We start from the raw sequence: 20,107 nt of genomic DNA, 5'->3' as shown, positions 1-20,107 counted from the left end.
GAGGAGCTCAGAGCAGTGAGGAGACAAGATTCAGTGTCCAGGCTAGACCCCACTCTAGTCAGGTTTCAGGACCCCGAATCCTCATTTCTTGTGCCCCTACTAGGAAAGACAGTGCTGGCCACCCGTCCCAGGCACCAGAGGGCCACCTTGTCCCTTGCCTGGACTCCCCGAACCCGGGCCCAAGCATCGGGGAGATGCATCCCTTGCAAGTGCGGTTTGTCCAGCCTCTGCAGAGGGGACCTGGATTTCTGGTCCAATTTTCACATACACAGGAGACAGCATCCATTTCTGAATCCAACTGGAATTTTATTTGACACAGAACACGATATGGTTGCATGAGCACGACAAACTGAAAAGACAAGGCAGCGAAGACATGGTTCTATCTAATTATAATTAACAGGAGGGCAAGGCAGTAAATGAATAACCAAACATTTAAGCTTGATAGAAGAATTCATTTTCTCTAATGCCCATACCTAGAAGACAAAGGAAATGATTTGATTAACTCCATGATCGTTTCCTGTTTCAGATTACATTTGCTCAAACATCTGAGCAAAGGCAGACAGAACTTTGGGGGAAAAAAACCAAAAAACAAAGTCATGTACATGATCACAAGTACACTCAGAGACCAGATTAGAACTCTGGCCGGCCCATTTGCTGGATTCCCCTCAACTCTACCTCCTTCTCATCATTTCTTAACCTGATGGTGCAGTGAGTTTCATATTCGGCTGTTAATCTCAAGTTCAGCAGTTTGAACCCACTGGCCATTCCTTGGGAGAAAGATGAGGCTTTCTGTTCCCATAACGAGCAATTCAACTGGGGTTCTAGGGCAGACGTGTACGGCTTGATTCCAAACAAAGCACGCTTAAACGTGCCTCTGCCATCAGTGGACTGCTGCGGTCAGTGCTCTCAGTCAGGGGATCTGTGGGGTCAGTTAACTTTAAAGAAGAGAGGTTGGTTCAGAAGGCTATGTATGGGGTCTATTTTTTGGAATAGGGGACCTTAAAAGTTTTTCTCAAAGGACACAGGACAACCATGGGGCTTATTATGAGTACTGAAAACTGCACTGGTGAACAAAAGGCCAAAAACGTGCACCAGGAAAGTCTTCCCACTGCAACAAGGCATGTGTTCATTCGCCAAGGGTAGCAAGAGTTGTCTTGAGAGAACTTTGTGGGGAAACCTCACCTCTTCCACCCCACAGCCCTGGTCTTCCCCTTCACATGTATTTTTGTTCCCAAAAGACATTTAAAAGGAACGCAATTTGGTCCATCAAGGATGCCAAAGCTGATGTTCTGTTGTGGCATGAAAACTCAGACACAGAGGTGTACAGGCCTAGATGGAGGATTTCCCAAGAAATCAGAGCTTCCCAATGTGACATTTTTGTTCATAACAAAATTTGTTATCTTTCAAGAGCAGAGAAGGCCAGATCCACAGCCAAATAGATTTCTTCATCCTTTTCCTTTCCAACACTCTGCCTGGTTCTGTTTGGGCGTGTAGCCTCTAATGAAACCAGGGAGCCTCTGATTCGCCCCAAGACACCAGGAGGCTGAGGCTCTGGACCACTGCTCTCACCCTCCTGAGGACTGTGGCACACAGCGCATCCTCCTGGGACTTGTCAGAAGGAAAAAGCCACACTACTAAAAGAGGTTGGTCAGATGAGCACACGCTCTCATGAGTTGCTTGTGACTTTGCTTGCCCACTGCGCTGCCAAGGACAGGGAGGGCAGCATGACGTGGCAGTGCTCGGAAGAATTTGTCACCTTCCCTCGTTCTTAGCTTTGAGCCCTGGGCCAGGGCAGTGGATTGCAGGAGACAGTTTGGATCAAAAATGGAACCTTGACCCTGCTCTAGGGCAGAGCCTATTATAAAGGCCTCTCAGAACCCGGAAATGGGACTCTGCCTTGACTAGTGCTCCTGTCCCCTCCTGGCTTCACTCGGGATGTCAGCTCCCTGTAACAGAACAGGGCTGCTCAGACATGTCATACTTCCCGCCACTTCACGACTGAATGGAGACAGCGTGAGTCAGACACTGAGTATCTGGTAGATTTCTTTAAAAAGGAGCATGTATGTGGTAAGACTTCCAAAATTCTTTATCAAAATAAATAATCGAGTCTAAAAGTAAAATAGTATCAATGAAGGGTTTCCAAACACTTTTAAATCACCTAACTCTATTTTTTCTTTAAACCTCACAATATCCTATTAATACTCAACTGTAAATAAAAACCATATTGTCCCATAAATATGCAATCAAGAACAATCCAAGAGAAAAATGTGAGGCATAAAAACATAGGAAAAGTTAAGCAATGCCCTCAAATTTCAGAAACTGTAAACTGAAACAATAAAATGCTAAATTTCACTATCAGGTTGGCCCTGATGGTGGATTTAATTCTAGAGTACTGGCAAGCTATGGAAAGATGGAACATTCTATTCAACTGGTTGGAGGGAGTATAAATTAGTCCATATCCTTTGGGAAGAAAAATCGGACAATATTCACCCAAAATAAAAGAGCGCATACTCTTTTACTCAGAAATTCCTCTTTAGAAAATGGCTGCTACAGACACTCACTCACTGGTGGATGAGGACGGGTACCCCTACATTGTTTTAACAGCCCCAAACAAGAAGTCCCAAGGCCACCAGTGGCAAAATAAATCAGTTATGTTGGCACAGAAAAATACATGAAGCCAGGCAAGTCGGTGCAGCTGATGTTCAGTTACGTTACTAAGGGACGAAATGCAAGTATGTGCTCCGAGATGGTCCGAAAGGCTCTGGGGAGCTGTGGCTGTCGGCTGCCCTTGAGGAAGGAGGGAGGAGACTGTTTCGCAGGGTATTCTTCCTGGCCCTTGAGGAAGGAGGGAGGAGACTGTTTCGCAGGGTATTCTTCCTGATCACTTCAACTTGAAAAAGCTTACCATGTCATATTTTATTCACACAATAATTTAAAAATATATCCATAAATGCAACCTCAGAATTAATCAGGCTGGAAGAATGAATCAGCATAAGGTAAACCATTCACCACGACAGGAGGCTAGAATTCTAACCCAAAGCACAGCATTATCTGAGGGGTGTGACTGCGCACACTAAAGTTTGCAGAGACCCACCTTCCCCACTTTTGCAGACCCAAGAGGACTGGGAAACCCTGGACTGCCAATGGATACTGTTTAATTAACCAAAAACAAGTTTACAAAAACAACATAAAACACACATTCAAACAGAACCAAAACCAACTCGGCACACTCCACGTTGGCATCTTCCAAGACTCCATACCCTCCAGCTTGCCGTCAGCCAGACATGGACAGTGAGCACAGTCCCACCTTTGAAACGGCCAGACCGCCAGCGACACTTACTTTTGGAATTCCCACTCTCTGTTGTCCAATGGACACACCTGTCGTGTTTTGAGCCAGCGAGAGATGCAGTGGAAATGAAAAGCATGCTGAAAGAGAAGGGGCATTTCATTACACATAACTCGATGGAGCCCAGCTATTGGCTGCCACTACCCCTACCCCCACCCCTACTACCTCCACCCCACTGCCCACTGAGCACAGGCTGCGGCAAACCAAAGGCAACACCCAATAAGAAGGGCCAGGCAGTTCAACGCTGACCACGACACCTCGCTCAGGCTAGAGCATATTTCTAGTGGAATGTTGCCAGCAGGGTCATTACTACTGCAGGCAGATGTCCCTTAGAAGCACAGGTGGATGTGCTAGCAATGAGCAATCTCCTCTTAAAACTAGGGATACGGCTCGTGGTCCTATTCAGTCTCTAAGGGGCCCCTTCTCCTGGCCCTGGGAAAGGAGCCCCTTCAGAAGTGGCTCTAACCACGGCTCAAACAGAAGAACCAACTTGGGGACGGCACAGGGCCAGTCAGTGCGGTTGACAGCACCCAACAGCAACAGTCACAAGAAGATTGTTAATGTCCCTACTCTTGGTCCCCGTCTCTGCCCCTCAGAGAATGGGTGCCCTTGGAGTACAACCTTCTCCTTAGCCCTACTTATACCGTGACTGTCACTCACCCAGATCGGAGACCAGCCAGTCCCAACCTCCCTCACACAGCCCAGCTCTATTCCACGGAACCTTGCTCACGGACACACGGGCATCCCACCACCTGTTGTCATCGAGCGGATTCCGAGTCACAGCGACCCAAAAGAACAGCAGGGCCGAACTGCCCCCTGTGGGTTTCTGAGGCTGCAAGTCTTTATCAGAGCAGAGTCCCCTCTTTCTCCCTCAGACTCCCAAGAGGGTTTAGCATCACTGGCCTTGCAGTTAGCAGCTCCAGATGTCACTCACCACGCCACTGGGGCTTCTCTGGTATTGTAAGACCTCTCAGGTCACCAAGTCTCGAACGGGCGGGGAAAATGAATGGGGCAATTTTACTGGGGTGGAAGACGTTTCATGAAGACAAACCACACAGGCAGCTGAAAGGGCACCATGGGGTTTACTTCATGATCTAGAGAGGAAGCGAAAAGGCAGGACCACTGAAAATACTCGTGCATGACAGGAAGCTGGCAGCTGGATTCCAGACTTGGAGAGGGGGTGAGTGGGGCAAGGTTCCCTCTCATGCCGTCACGAGCTGGTGTGGTGAGGACAGGGGACAAGGCCGACACCTCAACTCAACAGCAGCAGCTCCTGCTGGCCTGGCTTTATTACAGCCTTGAAATTTAGTCAGCCTGTCGCCCAAAACACACATGGGCTTGAAGACTCAGAGCGTGGACTGGTGTCTTGTTAAAATGAAAATACAGTTCTGTAATTAGGAGCAGGACCCAAAACTATGACCCTGTGCATGGTCAACAAGACACGCACGAGGGGGCTTCAAAAAGGCGGTGGGGAAATGCACTTGAAAGATGAAGGGATATTTTCCCACGAGCTTTTGATCACCCCAGAATGACACCCTTTGAGAAGATTCCTTTCTGGCTGATCCTCGCCCGACTTCCCCTGGCAGAAAGGTGAGGATGTGTTCACGGAAGGGCACTCCAGACACCCTCTCCCCCTCCCCCTCAGCCGAAGCGCTGTCCTCAGACACCACACCCCTGCCCCTGCAGAAGACAGGACAGGTTGGCAGGAAAGCAAGGCTGTCGCTCAGACTGAGGCAGGTGGTGGCGGGGTCCCCGAACACTTCCCGATCACAACTCTCTTCCTGCCAACCCTCTGAAATACAGTACCAGGGTTATCTGGCAGTCTCCACGTACACCGGAGCACGCTCCGGTTTCGGAAGATGAGCGTGCGTGGATTATCTCATCAGAGGCTCCCGGCAACCCTGCCAGGCAAGTATGACAGATCTGATCTTCCTCTTACAGACAGGGAATGCAAACCCAGAGTTAAGGGACTTGCCTAATTCACTGCACTGAATAAGTAGAAGACTCAGAGCTGGCCCCCAGGTCCAATCCCCAGGCCTGGTCACACCAGGCTGGCTCTCCTGTATGGCAGGTTCTCAGTGGCGGCTGGGCTTGCCTCTCTTCAGTCTAACTTAAGGAGACGTCCACTCTCTTTTCCACCTACCACCGAGGAACCGCACTTCTTGGTACAGGCCTGAGTGACAGGGCCCCAAATATTTTATTTATCCCCATAAATGACAACAGCTGTCCCCTGGACAATACAGAATTAAAGTGCACCAGAGAGCCCTGGGCTGCAGGGAAAGGCATGATCTCTACCCTCTATTCAGTAACCACCACCTCAAGGCTTGTCCAGCCACGCACCGTGTAACGCCGCCCATTGTATGTTCTAAGAAATAAGACGTGCACGTTGTGCAAACACCCAAAGTCTCAACCAATTCTTCTGCTGCCTTCCCAATGGCACTCATTTTCACACTGTGCAAGGAAGAGCGCTCGACCCACTCCGAGCTAGCACTACACTCCTATCACAGGCTCGTCTTGCTGTTGTTGCTTTAAGCATCTCCAACAAGCTTCTTGCCTCAGCACTGACTGTAAATATCTTGAGGCTTCGGTTTTGTGTTTGGGGCTCAATTCATAGCATCAGCAATTTCTCCAAATCTGATACCAGTCCCTTGAGCATCGAGTGGATCTTTTTGCAGCTTGGAGAACATTTTCCTTGTTTTTGAGGCTACATTTACTATATGCTGCTCTCTGATTGGGATTACTCTCATGTACACATAGTGGTCCTATAGGACAGAGTAGTATTATTGTCTTACGGGTTTCCAAGACTATCAATCTTTATGAAAGTAGAAAGTTTCATCTTTTCCCCAACAATGGCTAGCAATTTCAATCTGTTGACCTTGTGATTAGTCCAACTCGTGACCCAATACCTCACCAGGACAGCCAAAGGGATTCTACCCTGTCCTAAGCACTGCTATGAGTTGGAATCGATTCGATGGCAGCGAGTTTTAGAAGAGTATGGGACCGCAGGCATATACGTCTTCAGCTGTTGACCAGATAGTCGTTAGTGTGATACACGATATATTTCTTTGTATTTACTTGATGAACACCTATGCCTACTAGCATGTCCTCCATCTCTAAAAGGAAATGTAGGTAGACTACGCAGGCTACAGAAGCCCTAGTGGTGTAGTGGTTATGTACTGGGCTGCTAGCAGCAAGGCCAACAGTTTGAGACCATCAGCCACTCAGCGGAAGAAAGCTGAGGCTTTTTACTCCCATAAAGAATTACAGTCTAGGAAACGGCGCAATTCTACCTTATCTTATAAGGTCTCTGATTCAGAATTGACTTGACAGAAGTGAATTTGGTTTTGTTTCTGGTTAACACCTTCTATGTGTCAGGTACTGTTCTACTCATGTTTCACACAGTAAATCATTTAATCCTGTTCACAACTCTGTGGTCTACTATTAATCCCATTTTCCAGGAGGGAGCTCGGGCTTAAGAATGTTTAAAGCGTTATGGAATACTCTTCCTAAAGTTGCTTAGCACGTAACAGAGAAAGAGAAAGGGCTGGGAAGAGGGTCCTGACTCCAGTGCCTCTCAGGAGAACAGGGCGATTCTCAGTCATGTGACCAGGACTCTACAGAGATGACACCATGACACCAGATTTGAAACATATTACAAATTACATCTTCCCTGTTATGTTATCCTTCATAACTGTCACCACCATGAGAGGCCATATGCCTATTCCAAAGACACTGCAAGAAGTATTTCTGGCATGAGTCATGTTAATACACACACACACCTAATTTATTACAATACCACATTTCCAACACACACTTTGAACAATTTATTCGTCAAACTTAGTTCTGCAAAACACCTGGACTAAAAAGAGAACCACAGAGAAGGCGCCACCGCCAGGCGACTATTCCAGCGACTACACAACAGGCTTTGTGGGCCATTTCCAGGTGCGAATGGGGAGGGCTGCTAGTAAGTGGGGCTACTTTGTAACGAACACACACTGCTGCCACCTGGCAGTGACTAGCAATGCTCATGCTCTAACAGGTGAATTGTACAATGATTTAAAATCTCTCTCTCTCTTTTTTTTTTTTACCACTTGTACACCTTTTGGGAGACATGCAATGTTTTCTTGGTATTTTCAAGACTGGCAAAGCAGGAAAGGAATAGGTTTGCAAGCCATGCTGACAGGTAAAGGTGTTTCCTTACGTTACAGACTCCCCAGGCAACGGTACACTCTTCCGACGTGGCAGATGCCTGGTTAGCTTGACATTCTATGCCTGTGGGAAAAAGAGAACAAGGTTACTTGACCTCAGGAGCAGCCACTTTCAATCTAAATCCGTAACTGTACAATTACATGACAGGGAAAGGGAGCCGAGTTGAAAAAACTGGCAGGTGGTTAATTAATCATAATTGCTTCCTTAATGAATGTGGGAAAGGGTTAAGAATAGAGAAGGCAGCTCTGGGTCTTAACAGTACGCTTTTCAGCAATGAATCTCCTATCCCTGCTTAGACACTAACATGAGGGAAAAGTCCACATAGCCCCACTGGTTAAAACGGAAGTCATTCCTCCCAATTTGGCACATTTAGTCAATTCTGAGAGCCACTTCATAATTCATACTTTTATCAAACTAGCATCTTTTCCCTCTTCTTTTGAATGCTTCTTCCTTTTGAGCCCTTAAAGCCCAGGCTTTCCCATATGAAGGTCTACCTGGGTGAAAAGTTCCCATCCCTGAAGGGGACAGGTGCCAAACAATAGGGATGAAGAGGCCGTGACAAGCTAGGGAGTAGGATGTGTCTAACGGCAGAGTGGGTGACACACTGGGCTGCTAGCCCCAAGGTCAGTAGTTCAAACCTACCCCTCAGGAGAAAGATGAGGCTTTCTGCTCCTGTAAGCGTACAGAGCCGCGGAAACTGGGAGGGGCAGTTCTACTCAATTCTACTGGGTTGCCATGAGTCAGAGTCGACTTGATGTCAGTAAGCTTGGAGCTTTTTGAAAGGCAGCAAAGCTCAAAAATCTTCATAATATTGCTAATCAAAGCAACTACCAAGCTTAGTGTTGGTTCCCCATTATTGCGCTACCTGTCATGAAAAAGTAAAGTATTATCCCTTCAGGACCAGTGGTAAGAGTGGCGGAACCAGGAGGTTGGGTTGGAAAGGGGGAGTCGATTACAAGGATCTACATATAACCTCCTCCCTGGGGGACGGACAACAGAAAAGTGGGTGGAGAAGTCAGACAGTGCAAGATGACAAAATAATAATTTATCAAGGGTTCATGAGGGAGGGAGGAGTAGGGGGGGGGAAATGAGGAGCTGATGCCAGGGGCTTAAGTGGAGAGCAAATGTTTTGAGAATGATGAGGGCAATAAATGTATAAATGTGTTTTACACAATTGATGCATGTATGGATTGTGATAAGAGTTCTATGGGCCCCTAATAAAATGATTTTTTTTTAAAGTAAAGTATTATAATGAATTGTGCAAAGGCCTGGGATTAGAATTCCAAAAAGGAAGCGCATGTTCAACACATGTCAAACTGAAAGAACCTCAGAAAAAAAATTCAAGCCTCGATGCTGGAAGCATCAAAAGAAGATGGAAGGAATATAGTCACTGAACAACAACAACAAAAACCATTGGGCCTGTGATAAGAATTGTATGAGCCCTCAATAAAATAATTTTAAATATATATATATACTTTTACAAAGATATGTGCATTTGTGTATATATATATTTGTGTGTATATATATATATATATATATATATATCAACTTAAAAAAAAACAACAAAACATTGGTCAACATTCAACCATATTGAGGTAGCAGATGATCAAGAGCCTGTGGTATTGAAGGAAGAAGTCCAAGCTGCGCTGAAGGCACTAGTGAATGAAATACAAGGCTCCAGGAAATGATGGGCTACCAATAGAAATGTTTCCCCCAAACTTGTGCAAAGCTAGAAGCACTCCCTGGTCTGCAGCTTGAAATTTGGAAGACAGCTATTAGCCAATGAATTGACTGAAAGAGATTCATATTAGTGCCCGCTAAGAAAGGTGATCTGGTAGAATGTGAAAATTAAACAATACATATTGCCAATATCACATGCAAATAAAATGTTGCTGAACATAATCTTAGAGATGACTGCAGTTGTTTATCAACAGGGAGTGCCCAAAAACTCAAGCCAGATTGAGAAGAGAAGCTGGAAGGAGGGATATTACAGGGTCAGATGGAACTTGGCTGAAAGCAGAGAATACCAGACCTTTACTTGTGTTTTATTGCCTATCCTAAGGCATCAGACTATGTGGATCATTAACAAATGGAAATTCCAGAATACTAAGTGTGCTCCTGGAGAACATATACATGAACCAAGCGGTAGTCGTTGGACCCGACAGGAGATACTGCATGTTTACCACCAGGAAAGGTGTGTGTCAGGGTCGCATGCTTTCATCATACACACTCAATGTGTCAGGCTGTGTGCTGAGCACAGACTCTGAGGAGCTGGACTGCATGACCAAGAATGTGGCATCAGGGTCAAGGCTCCTGAGAAAAGCAGCTGACGTCACCCTGCTTGTTGAAAACTGAACTGGACTTGAAGCCCTTGCTGATGAACATCAACGACTACATAGTCTTCCGTATGGGTTATTATTGAAAGTAACAAAAATTCTCACAAATGAGCCGATAAATAATATCATGATAAATAGAAAAAGATTAGGTTGCCAAGGATTTCATTTTTCTCAGATCCATAATTAATGCTCATGGAAGGGAGAATGGGTAGGAAAGAGGGAACCGATTACATGGAACTGTGTGTGACCTCCTCCCTGGGGGACAGACAACTGAAAAGTGGGTGAAAGGAGACGTCGGACAGGGCAAGATATGACAAAATACCCATTTATAAACTATCAAGGGCTCATGCGGGAGTGGGGAGCGGGGAGGGAGGGGAGAAATGAGGACCTAATGCTGGGGGTTTAAATGGAGAGAAAATGTTTTGAGAAACAATGTACAAATGCGCTTTACACAACTGATGTGTGTATGGATTGGGATAACAGTTGTAGGAGCCCCTAATAAAATGTCAAAATAAATAAATAAATAGCCCCCCCAAAAAAAGAGTTGTGTGAGCCCCCAATAAAATTATTTTTAAAAAAAATCCCCCCCAAAAAACAAAAACAAAACAAAAAAATTAATGCTCATGGAAGCAGAAAAGAAATCAAAGGACATATTGCACTGGGCAAATGTGCCACACTAAACCTTTTTAAAGTGTTAAAGAGCCAAGACATCCCTTTGAGGACTGAGGTGTGCCTGACTCTACACAAAACCTTTTCAGTCACCTCATATACATACATGCAAAAGCCGGACAATGCATAAGGAAGACGGCAGAGGAATTGCTATCTTTGAATGATAGCACTGAAGAATACCTGAAGTCCATGGACTTCCAGAAGAGCCAATCAATCTTCCTCAGAGGAAGGACAGGCAGAATGCTCCTTAGAAGTAAAGACAGTGAAATTTACTGCCTATTTGGGCATGTTCTCGGGAGAGACCAGCCCCGGAAAAGGACAGCATGCTTGGTAAAGTAGGTGAGGAAAAAAAGAAGACATGCCACCACGATGGGATTGGCACCGTGGCTGCAACACTGGGTTCCACAAAATCAAACGGTTGTCGGGATGGCACAGGGCTGGGCAGTGTTTTGTTATGTTGTACCCTATGGTCACTCTGAGCCCACCTAGAGAGAACCTTAACAAAACTGTCCTCAAGGGGTTCTCTGGTGTGGAGCAAACTACTGCTGTTTAGGTGTCCCTGAGTCCGTCCTGACCCACAGCCACCTCCCACACGCGAAGGGAACGCTGCTGCTCCTGCCCCAGCCTCACCACTGTTCCCATGCTTGAGACCCTGGTTGCAGCCACTGCGTCGATCCAGCTGCTTGGGGGCCTTCCTCGTTTTTGGTACCCCTCTATTTTACCAAGCACAATGTCCGTCTGCAGGGGCTGGTTTCCCTGGCATTTACTGTAAATGTACCCATTTCCAGAAGAGAAAGGGAAGGAACCAGAATCTGATGGGGATCGCCCATGAGTGAAGTTCTACTCGGGATAGCTCCTCAGAGATCAAGCACCAGGGATGTGGCTTTGCTGTCTCAAAGTGGTAGCCAAGTGGTCTCCCTCTTGAAGGGGAAAAAAACAACCACCTTCAGGAAAGACTGTTTAATAGGAAACAATCACTTCAAACCACCAGCGGAAAAACAGTAACAGTGCGGGAAGATAATGAGATGTTAATGGGCACATTGGGGAGCCTTGAGATTTTTTTTCCCTCACCTTTTTTCATCTAAAAATAAGAAAAGTAAAGGATCTGAAATCACAGACCTTTGGGGGATTTTGCCATCTAGTTAAGACAGAAGCCCTAAGGTCTAACCAACATTTTCCAGAATTTCTTGGGACTATGAAGCACTACTCTAATTAAAGGAGAGACAGAGCGCATTACATCTTCCAACTCTGATAAGAACTCTGTATTAGACAATTTGCTAAATAAAAGCCATACTTTTTACTAAAGTAAAAAAATAAAACTGCTTTAAGGTATATTACCATGTTTGAATTTTATTTCTATCTTCCTTGCTGCCTGTGGACTAGGCAATTCGAATGTAAAGAATGCTCGTCTCCTTCAGGATGGACGGCTTGCCTGCCTTCCTCCATGCGGTTACTATCACACATCTGGAACAGTTCCCGCCTCCTCCTTCCTTCACCGTAAATCCCTCCATGTTCTTCAAGATTCAACTCAATCCCTACTCCTGCAAGAATTGTCACTTACTCTTGCAAGTGGACTGAGCCTATCTCCTCCTTTAATGATGAATTACACACACACACACACACACACACACAATTTTGTACCACCACTTATTCCACTTCCTCCCTGTTTCCTATTTCCAGTCTTCTTTCTTTCCTACTCTTTCTGAAATTTGCCCTCAGTTTAAATATTGCCCTTTTCATCTCAAATAGTTGGATTATTCTAAGGTGTGCATACCTCATCAACACTATTGTTTGGCTGAGTGAATATATATATAATCATTTTATTGGGGGCTCATACAGCTCTTATCACAATCCACACATCCATGCATTCTGTCAAGCACATTTGTACATACGCTGCCATCATCATTTTCAAAACATTTTCTACTTGAGGCCTTGGTAGCTATCATTTTCCCCCTCCTGTCCTCCCTCATGAACTCGATAATTTATAAATCATTATTTTATCAGGTCTTATACTGACATGACTTGTCTCCCTTCATCCACTTCCTGTTGTCTGTTCCCCTGGGAGGGGGTTATATGTAGGTCATTGTGATTGGTTCCCTTTCTCCTCCCACCTTCCCCTTCCCCTCCTGGTATCACTACTCTCAATATTGGTCCTGAGGGGTTATCTGTCCTGGATCCCCTATATTGGGAGCTCTTATTTGTAACAGTGTTCACGCTCTGGTCTAGGGGGATCTGTAAGGTAGAATTGGGATCATAATAGTGTGTGTGTGCGCGCGTGGAGGGGGGGGAGGGGTAAGAGCCAGCATTAAAGAACTAGAGGAAAGTTGTATGTGTAGTCGGTGCTATACTGCACCCTGACTGGCTCATCTCTTCCTTATGACCCCTCTGTAAGGGGATGTCCAATTGCCAACAGATGGGTTTTGGGTCGCCACTTCTTGCTTCCTCCATTCACATTGATATTTTTTGTTCTGGGTCTTTGATGCCCACTACCTAATACCATTGACCTCATGATCACACAGGCTGGTGTGCTTCTTCCATGTGGGCTTTGTTGCTTTTCAGCTAGATGGCCGATTGTTTATCCTCAAGCCCTTAAGTCCCCAGACGTTATATCCCTTGATAGCCAGGCACCATCAGCTTTCTTCAGTACATTTGCTTATGCACCCATTTTGTCTTCAGCGATCGCGTAGGGAAGATGAGCATCACAGAATGCCAGGTAATTAGTGTTCTTGCATTGAGGGAGTACTTGAGTAGAGGCCCAATGTCCATCTGCTACCTTATACTTAGCATTTATGTACATAGATCCATTTCCCTATTGTTATATATAAATATATTTACATATGTGCATGCCTGTATTTAGACCTCTATAAATGTCCTTTGCCTCCTAGTTCTTTCCTCTATTTGGCTGAGGGTGAATTTAGTTCCAAATCTGAAGGGTGGGCTCTTGTCTCGGGATCCACAGGTCTCTATCCAACCACTAAGTCTGATCTCTTTTATGATTCTGAGTTCTATTCCACATTTCTCCCTTACTCTATCCAGGACCTTCCATTGTGAGCCCTTTCAGAACACTCCTGGTAGTAGTAGCTAGGCCTGTCTAGTTCTTCTAGGCTCAGGGTAAGAATACTAGTTGTTTCCACGTGTCTTTACTCTTCATCACTCTTCTTTCCTCCAGACAGGGAGAGAACAGTAGCTGCACCTTAGATGACTGCTCACAAGCTTTTAAAACCCTAGTCACTTCACCCAAGAAGGATGTGGAACACTGCCTTTGTGAACTGCGTTAGGCCACGGGACTTTGGTGTCTCTAACCCTGCAACTCAATCCCTCAAGGTGATTGCTTATGTCTAAAAAGTTTCATAACTTTTCCCCTTGACTGCTCCACCACATTCATGGATGTATTTGTAGCAAAGGGAATAATACACATATACAAATATCAACTTACATCTATCTGTGGGTATATGTCCATTCTCCTTATTACCCACTTAGCCTGTGTCTAACCATGCACCTACTACTATTGCAGGGTTGACCAATACTTGTTATTTACCACAGCAGTTACCAAATATATTAAGAGTATCTTTACACACTTGACCTCTGGCCCACCTGCCTCAAAGTTCCTGCACAGGGACTCTGTCTTCCTGTGTCAAGTGCACTATAGGCTCAACAAGGCACAGAAACCATTTCCACAGAGAAAATGAGGGCCAGGTATAAGGGGAGTTCAAAAAGTTTGTGGTTAAATGGGATTAAAAGACAACGGAATTTCCCCCATGAACTTTTTGAAGTCCTATCATATACATTTATTCCTCACTGAAAAAAGTCCTAATTAGGAATAAAAATACACAGGAGAGGGGTGTAATCTAGGATGCCAGAGAAGGGATATGCCATGAATGAGCGTAAAATGTGCTAATATATTAAAGATGCTGAAAGTTGAATACGAAGTTGAGCCATGTTAACTAGGGGAATAATTGCTCACTTTGACCCTGGAGCAGACTGAAGTCATGTGTGTAATGGGCTTCTCTCCGACCCCTGCCAAGCGAGAAACCTACTTCTTGTGATGTATTAAGTCTGAGGACTTTCAAAGACCAAACTAAGTCTGGTACCACCAAAGGACTGAGAAGGTAGTGGTGGTGTCAACTTGGAAATGGTCAGATTATTTCATACTCAAAATACTGAAGGATCTGTGGTTTTAGGGAGAAACAAATGTCCTATTAATCTGGAATGAAATTCCTAGCGGTAATGAAGAAAATGACACCTGGCAGATGGTGGCTCTCAGTAACTCTTCAAAACAGCGAGGAAAATGGCAAGGTGAAATCAATTCCAGGCCCAAGGAGGACACACAGTATCAATACACACTCCAAAGTAGTCTTTCCATCGAGAATCGTTTTTAGGCAAGTCTGAGTATGGCAAAGCCCGTCAAAAAAACCAAAAACCACTGTTGTCAAGTCAATTCCGCATAGCTGCCCTCTAGGGCAGAGCAGAACTATCCGGTCGTGTTTCTAAGGTGAAGGTCAGTCAATCTCTGTGGAAGCAGATGGCCACGTCCTTCTCCCGTGAGTGGCTGGTAGGTGCAAACCATCCACCTCTTGGTTAGTAGCTGAGCACTTAACCTCGGTGCCACCACGGCTCTGTGGACAAAGCCACAGCCACTTTTATGCATTGAAAAACATGTTAAATAATTGGTAATTTTCATGTAGTTATTTAACAGAAGCGTTTAGAGTTTATTATCAAATAGCCATTGCTGAATCAAGGTGTTTTGTTTTGTTTTTTAATCTGTGAAAAATGGCCTCACCACCCATTTATTTTTGTAAGACAGGTGGTAACAAGGCCTTTCCTTAGTGTCTATAATAAAGAAATATATTTCTTACAGGAAAAACTGGGTCTCAGTGATTGTCTTATCCTAGTGCCTAGCAAAAGGATTAGCATATATTCACTGAATGAATTAAAAGAGGTGACTTAAAAAGGTAACTTTCACCATTTTAGGTTATAGAGTTTAATACTCTGCTTCTTCATCTGCCATTTAAAACCTACCATGCTATTCAACAGGTACCTAAGTGAAGGCTTCCACTGCTACCTCAAGTACTTAGCTTTCTCTATGGAAGACATTGTGGTGGCCTGCTTCTCTGGCAAGGAGCCCTGGTGTAGTGGAGTACAAGTTGGGGTGTAATCCATAAGGTCAGCAGTTCAAAACCACCAGTGACTCCTTGGGAGAAAGATGAAGCTCTGTACCCCCCAGAAGGGTGACAGTCTCAGAAACCCACAAGAGCAGTTCTACCCGTCTTATAGGGTCACGATGAGTCAGAATCAAGCAATGGCAGCAAGTTTGTTTTCCCTGAGTTTGTCTTTCATGGTCCTCCCAAAGACGCATCCCTCAGCATCCAAAGAAGCACACAATGACTTAAAAGATCGAGGCTAAATAAACTAAAAAAGAATCAAAGTTCCAAAAATCCCCTACCTATTTTCAGAGCAGAACATCAAGTAAAAATTCCTCCAGGTACAGCTTCTTGTGAAAATGTAGGGCCCATAAATGGGCAAGCCTGTAATCAAAGACCCCACCCAAACTCATTAACAACTGTGTGCATGTTTTCTGGAGATGGGCTATATGCAATGTCACGGTGGCTGTTGATCTGCTTTGAAGCAAATGTAAGGTCAACATGATCAACACCCACCAGAAAAACCAGGGGCCACAAACTACCAGCACAGATTACTGCTTTGTGCTTTCCAAGTTGAAATATTCTTAGACTAGCATTCTCTCTGGGTTGTTGCTATTATTTATTTTAAAAGTACTTATCGAGAACCTGTTATGTATGGAACTCTGTGCTACATGCTGGAGACAGAGCAGCAAACAAATGGACGTGATATAGAGAACCAATTAAATTAATTAATTGCTACTAAGGCACCCTGGGAAATTCAGAACTGGCATAGCCTGCGTTGGTGTATACGTAGGCGCCAATGAGATTTTGATCAAGCTCAAAGTGAAGATGCCAGGGTTAGTCCTGCACTGTCTAACAGTGTGGCTGTTAGTCACATGTGGCTCCGAGGGCTGGGAACTGTGGCTGAATTAGAAATGCTCTATGAGTAAAATACACTTGGAATTCCGAAGACTTAGAGCACATTAAAAAAAGAGAATATAAAAAGAATACAATCTAGCTCATCATTTTTTTATATTACATGTTGAAAAGTTCGACTGTAGTGGTTACTGGTTGGTACTGAAGTTAAAGAAAGCACTTTAGTTGTTAAACAAAAAGTTGGCAGATTGAGACCACCAGCTGCTCCACAAGAGATGTAGCAGATCGACTGGCCTATGAGGTCACTATGAGTCAGCATCAGTGGGATGGCACTGGGTTTGGGCTTTCTCTTCCAGTATAATGGGTTAAATAAAAGATCTATCGGGGGAGCGGGGAGGGAGGGGGAAAAAAATGAAAAATGAGGAGCTGATTCCAAGAGCCCAAGTGGAAAGCAAATGTTTTGAGAATGATGAGGGCAACGAATGTACAAATGTGCTTTACACAATTGATGTATGTATGGATTGTGATAAGAGTTGTATGAGCCCCCAATGAAATGATTTTTTTAAAAATCGATGTTGCTGTTAAGTGTTGTCAAAGCGACCCTGTGCAACAAAACCAAACACCACTCAGTCCTGCCAGCTTCACACGGGTTATGTTTAAGCCTGTGGTTGCAGCTCCTCACGTGTCTTCCTCTTTTTGTACTGCCCCTCCAACAAGCATGATGTACTTTTCCAGGGACTATTATTCCCTCCTGAGGGAGAACGACTGGGCTTTCTACTCCCGTAGAGTTACAGTCCCAGAAACTCACAGGGGCTGCTCGACCTTGCCCTATAGAGTTGCTGTCAGTCAGCATCCACTCTGAGTTTGGCTTTTAATTTCGGTCCTTCCTGATCACACGTTCAAGGTACATGAGAATAAATCTCACCATTATCGCCTCTAAGGAGCATTCTGGTTGCACTTCTTCCAAGACAGATCTGTCTGTTCTTTTGGCGGCCCATGGCACTTTCAAGATTCCTCATCAGCACCATAATTCAAATGTATCGACTCTTCCTTCCCAATTATTCAGTAGTTTCATTTGACTTGATAAATGTGAGTAGTAGAAAATCTAAAATCCTTCATGGGCACCCATTTGTGGCCCAGTGCCACTGTACAGCAAGGGCGATGTTAGAGGGGAGGCCTGGGATGTAAGGGTTCTAATGAAAAGCCTGGCACTTCAGGAATGGAGAGGAGGACAAAGAAAGGACCAGAGTGAGTGGAAAAATGGTTCAAGAAGCTAGAGAGGCAGTAAGTGATTAAAAAAAAAAGAAGTGCCAATCATTTCAATTCTAGAAACTTAAGGAAATGTTTGTTCCATTCTGATCTCAATAACAAATCATTTTCATACCTGGATAAAAAGAGTTAACTTCAATTCGTCTTGGTATGACCAACCTTCTTGCCTGTCAACAGCTAGAATTAGAGTCACTGTGTATTCACCACCACGTGTAATGGAATGTGTGGAGACGGAAATAAAATTTCTTCTCTTCACAATGGGGCAAAAGTAAAAAAAAAAAAAATCCTTACTTCTCAGCTTTTCTTTATAAACCTTAAAAACTAGCTCAAATGAGATCTATTCGCCCAAAGTTTAGCTTCTTCCTTCCACTCTTTCTGCCCCTGTCCGGGGAGGGGGTGGGAAACATAAAGAGGAAGAATCATCAGTGCTCGGGAGTCCATGATTCTGTCTAACTATGGCCGTGCCATCTCTAGAACGAGCAGATTCATTTTGAGAGCCGTGTATGCCCCCAGGACAACATAAAAACCTCCTCTCTTTTAAAGACGCCAACATACCAGATGCAAAGGACCCCAAGGCACATAGACTATGCTTTCTTTTCCAAGAAAAAAATTGGGTCACATCAGAATAGCCACAACCTCTGTAACCTTCTCAACTTCCTCCCATCCTCCTGCAATTACTTACAGAGATCCATAATGTGGTTCCTGCAGATGGCACAGTTATCAACCACAATATCCCAAGCCCAGAGGGCTACTGCATTCCACTGCAAAGAGAAAAAGGGGGAACAATGCATTCTCAATGTACAGTAAGCCATGCGCGCTCACGCTCTTGTGTGCGCGCGCGCACACATGCGCACACGCACAGGATTTCATACTGCAGTAGTCGTTTCCATCTGTCCACAAGAATTATCAAAGTCTTTCGATATTACTCTTAGTTACTGTATCTGAGAACAATAGGCTATGCATATGTTCTCTCCATCTCTAGACGACTGATGCATGCACACAGAAATTAATGTCATCTCTGATCCCCCCTTACAGCTTATAAGAATTTAAATCAGCCTTATCAGTAAACAAATCAGGAATCCGTTTTAAGTGCCTGTTTAGGCTTTCATAAGCACACACATGCATTACTGTGAGGTTCCCCAGGCAGCTGCATAAATAATTATCTGCTCAAGGCAGGCGGCTTCGGAAGCTTGCGTGGGGCAGGTAAAGCTTCAGAACAGGATGAACTCAGATGATGATTGGCTCATAGAATGGGTAATCATGGGATAAGCTGGATAACTAATTACCCACCGTGTCAATCGGTACACAGAACAAGGTCATCACTCTCAAACCCTACAGTCTCATTCCATTACAAACTCTAGAAGCTATTGGTATTTTGTTTAGTTCCTATCATCAAATAAATTAACGGGGGGTCTATGCGTTTACATGCTCACACCACTACAATTCAGTGATAGTTTATCGAAACAGTAGTACTTCAAGCTTGTTTCTGCCGCTGTAAATACTCCAAGCTCCCGTTCCATCCATAAATTTGGTCTCCCCAACTTCTTCATCTCTTTCTAACCCAATTCTCCATGTCTAGTAACTTCTTCAACACTTTCCATCCCACACCTCCAACTTGGGGAGGAAAAACCTACTTCTATTATCCTTCAATATGGCTGCTGGCTGTAATTGAGCACGCAGTGCCCACAATGAGACAACAAAAAGCTGGGGGGGAGGGGGGCTAGACATTGTCAGTGTCCTGCCAGCTCCTCCAGGAATAACATCTTTCCGGTGTCGGAATTCGCATTTTGAAAAGATTCATCTTTTGCGGGAGAATGCCACCTTTCTCTCGGAGAGTCGCTAAGCCAGGAAACGGCATCTCGTGCGACAAGGCTCGTTCTACATTCCTGCTTCCACACTTTCACTTTACCAGGTCATTCTGCGCTGGCATCCAACCCTCCCTAAACGCACCAAGGGTTGAGTTCATATTTTAATGAACTATACTGTTTGGGGTTTTTGGGTGGGGAGGAGGGTGGTCGTGATGGAGAACCACGGGGCTGGGATGGCTATGTGACAAGCCAACAGAAGCCGCATCAGAAGCAAGCTGTAGACTCCAGAGCCCGGTGACTCGGCAGGATTGAGGTCAAAGAAAGGGTTAAGAGAGGCCTCTAAGCACCAGCACCAGTCAGGGACTCCGGAGGGCGAGACCCGGGACCCCCAGCTAGAAGGGCGGGGCGAGGGGCGCTCCAGCCCGGCTCCTCAGCGGCCCCCACTGCGGTAGGACCTCAGGTTCCCAGCTTCCG

General features: G+C 45.0%; 1 protein-coding gene across 1 annotated transcript in view; it reads right to left on the bottom strand.

Annotated features, from left to right (window-relative positions):
- Positions 1–281: 281 nt before the first annotated feature.
- RBX1 (ring-box 1) overlaps positions 282–20,107 on the bottom strand; it is a 20,355-nt gene continuing 529 nt past the window's right edge. Inside the window, exons 2-5 of the mRNA XM_004700273.4 lie at positions 18,508–18,586; positions 7,548–7,618; positions 3,341–3,426; positions 282–473 (exon numbers count right to left, since the gene is read on the bottom strand). Of these exons, the coding sequence (XP_004700330.1) occupies positions 461–473; positions 3,341–3,426; positions 7,548–7,618; positions 18,508–18,586 (249 nt within the window). The 3' untranslated portion in view covers positions 282–460. The remainder of the gene's footprint in view (positions 474–3,340; positions 3,427–7,547; positions 7,619–18,507; positions 18,587–20,107) is intronic.

The sequence above is a fragment of the Echinops telfairi genome, unplaced genomic scaffold (assembly GCF_000313985.2).
Source record: "Echinops telfairi isolate 266 unplaced genomic scaffold, ASM31398v2 ScPeMD7_2;HRSCAF=8, whole genome shotgun sequence".
In the NCBI taxonomy this organism is placed as follows: Eukaryota; Metazoa; Chordata; class Mammalia; order Afrosoricida; family Tenrecidae; genus Echinops; species Echinops telfairi.
Note: the sequence above shows the minus strand (reverse complement) of the source record. Positions and strands in the feature narration are given on the sequence as shown.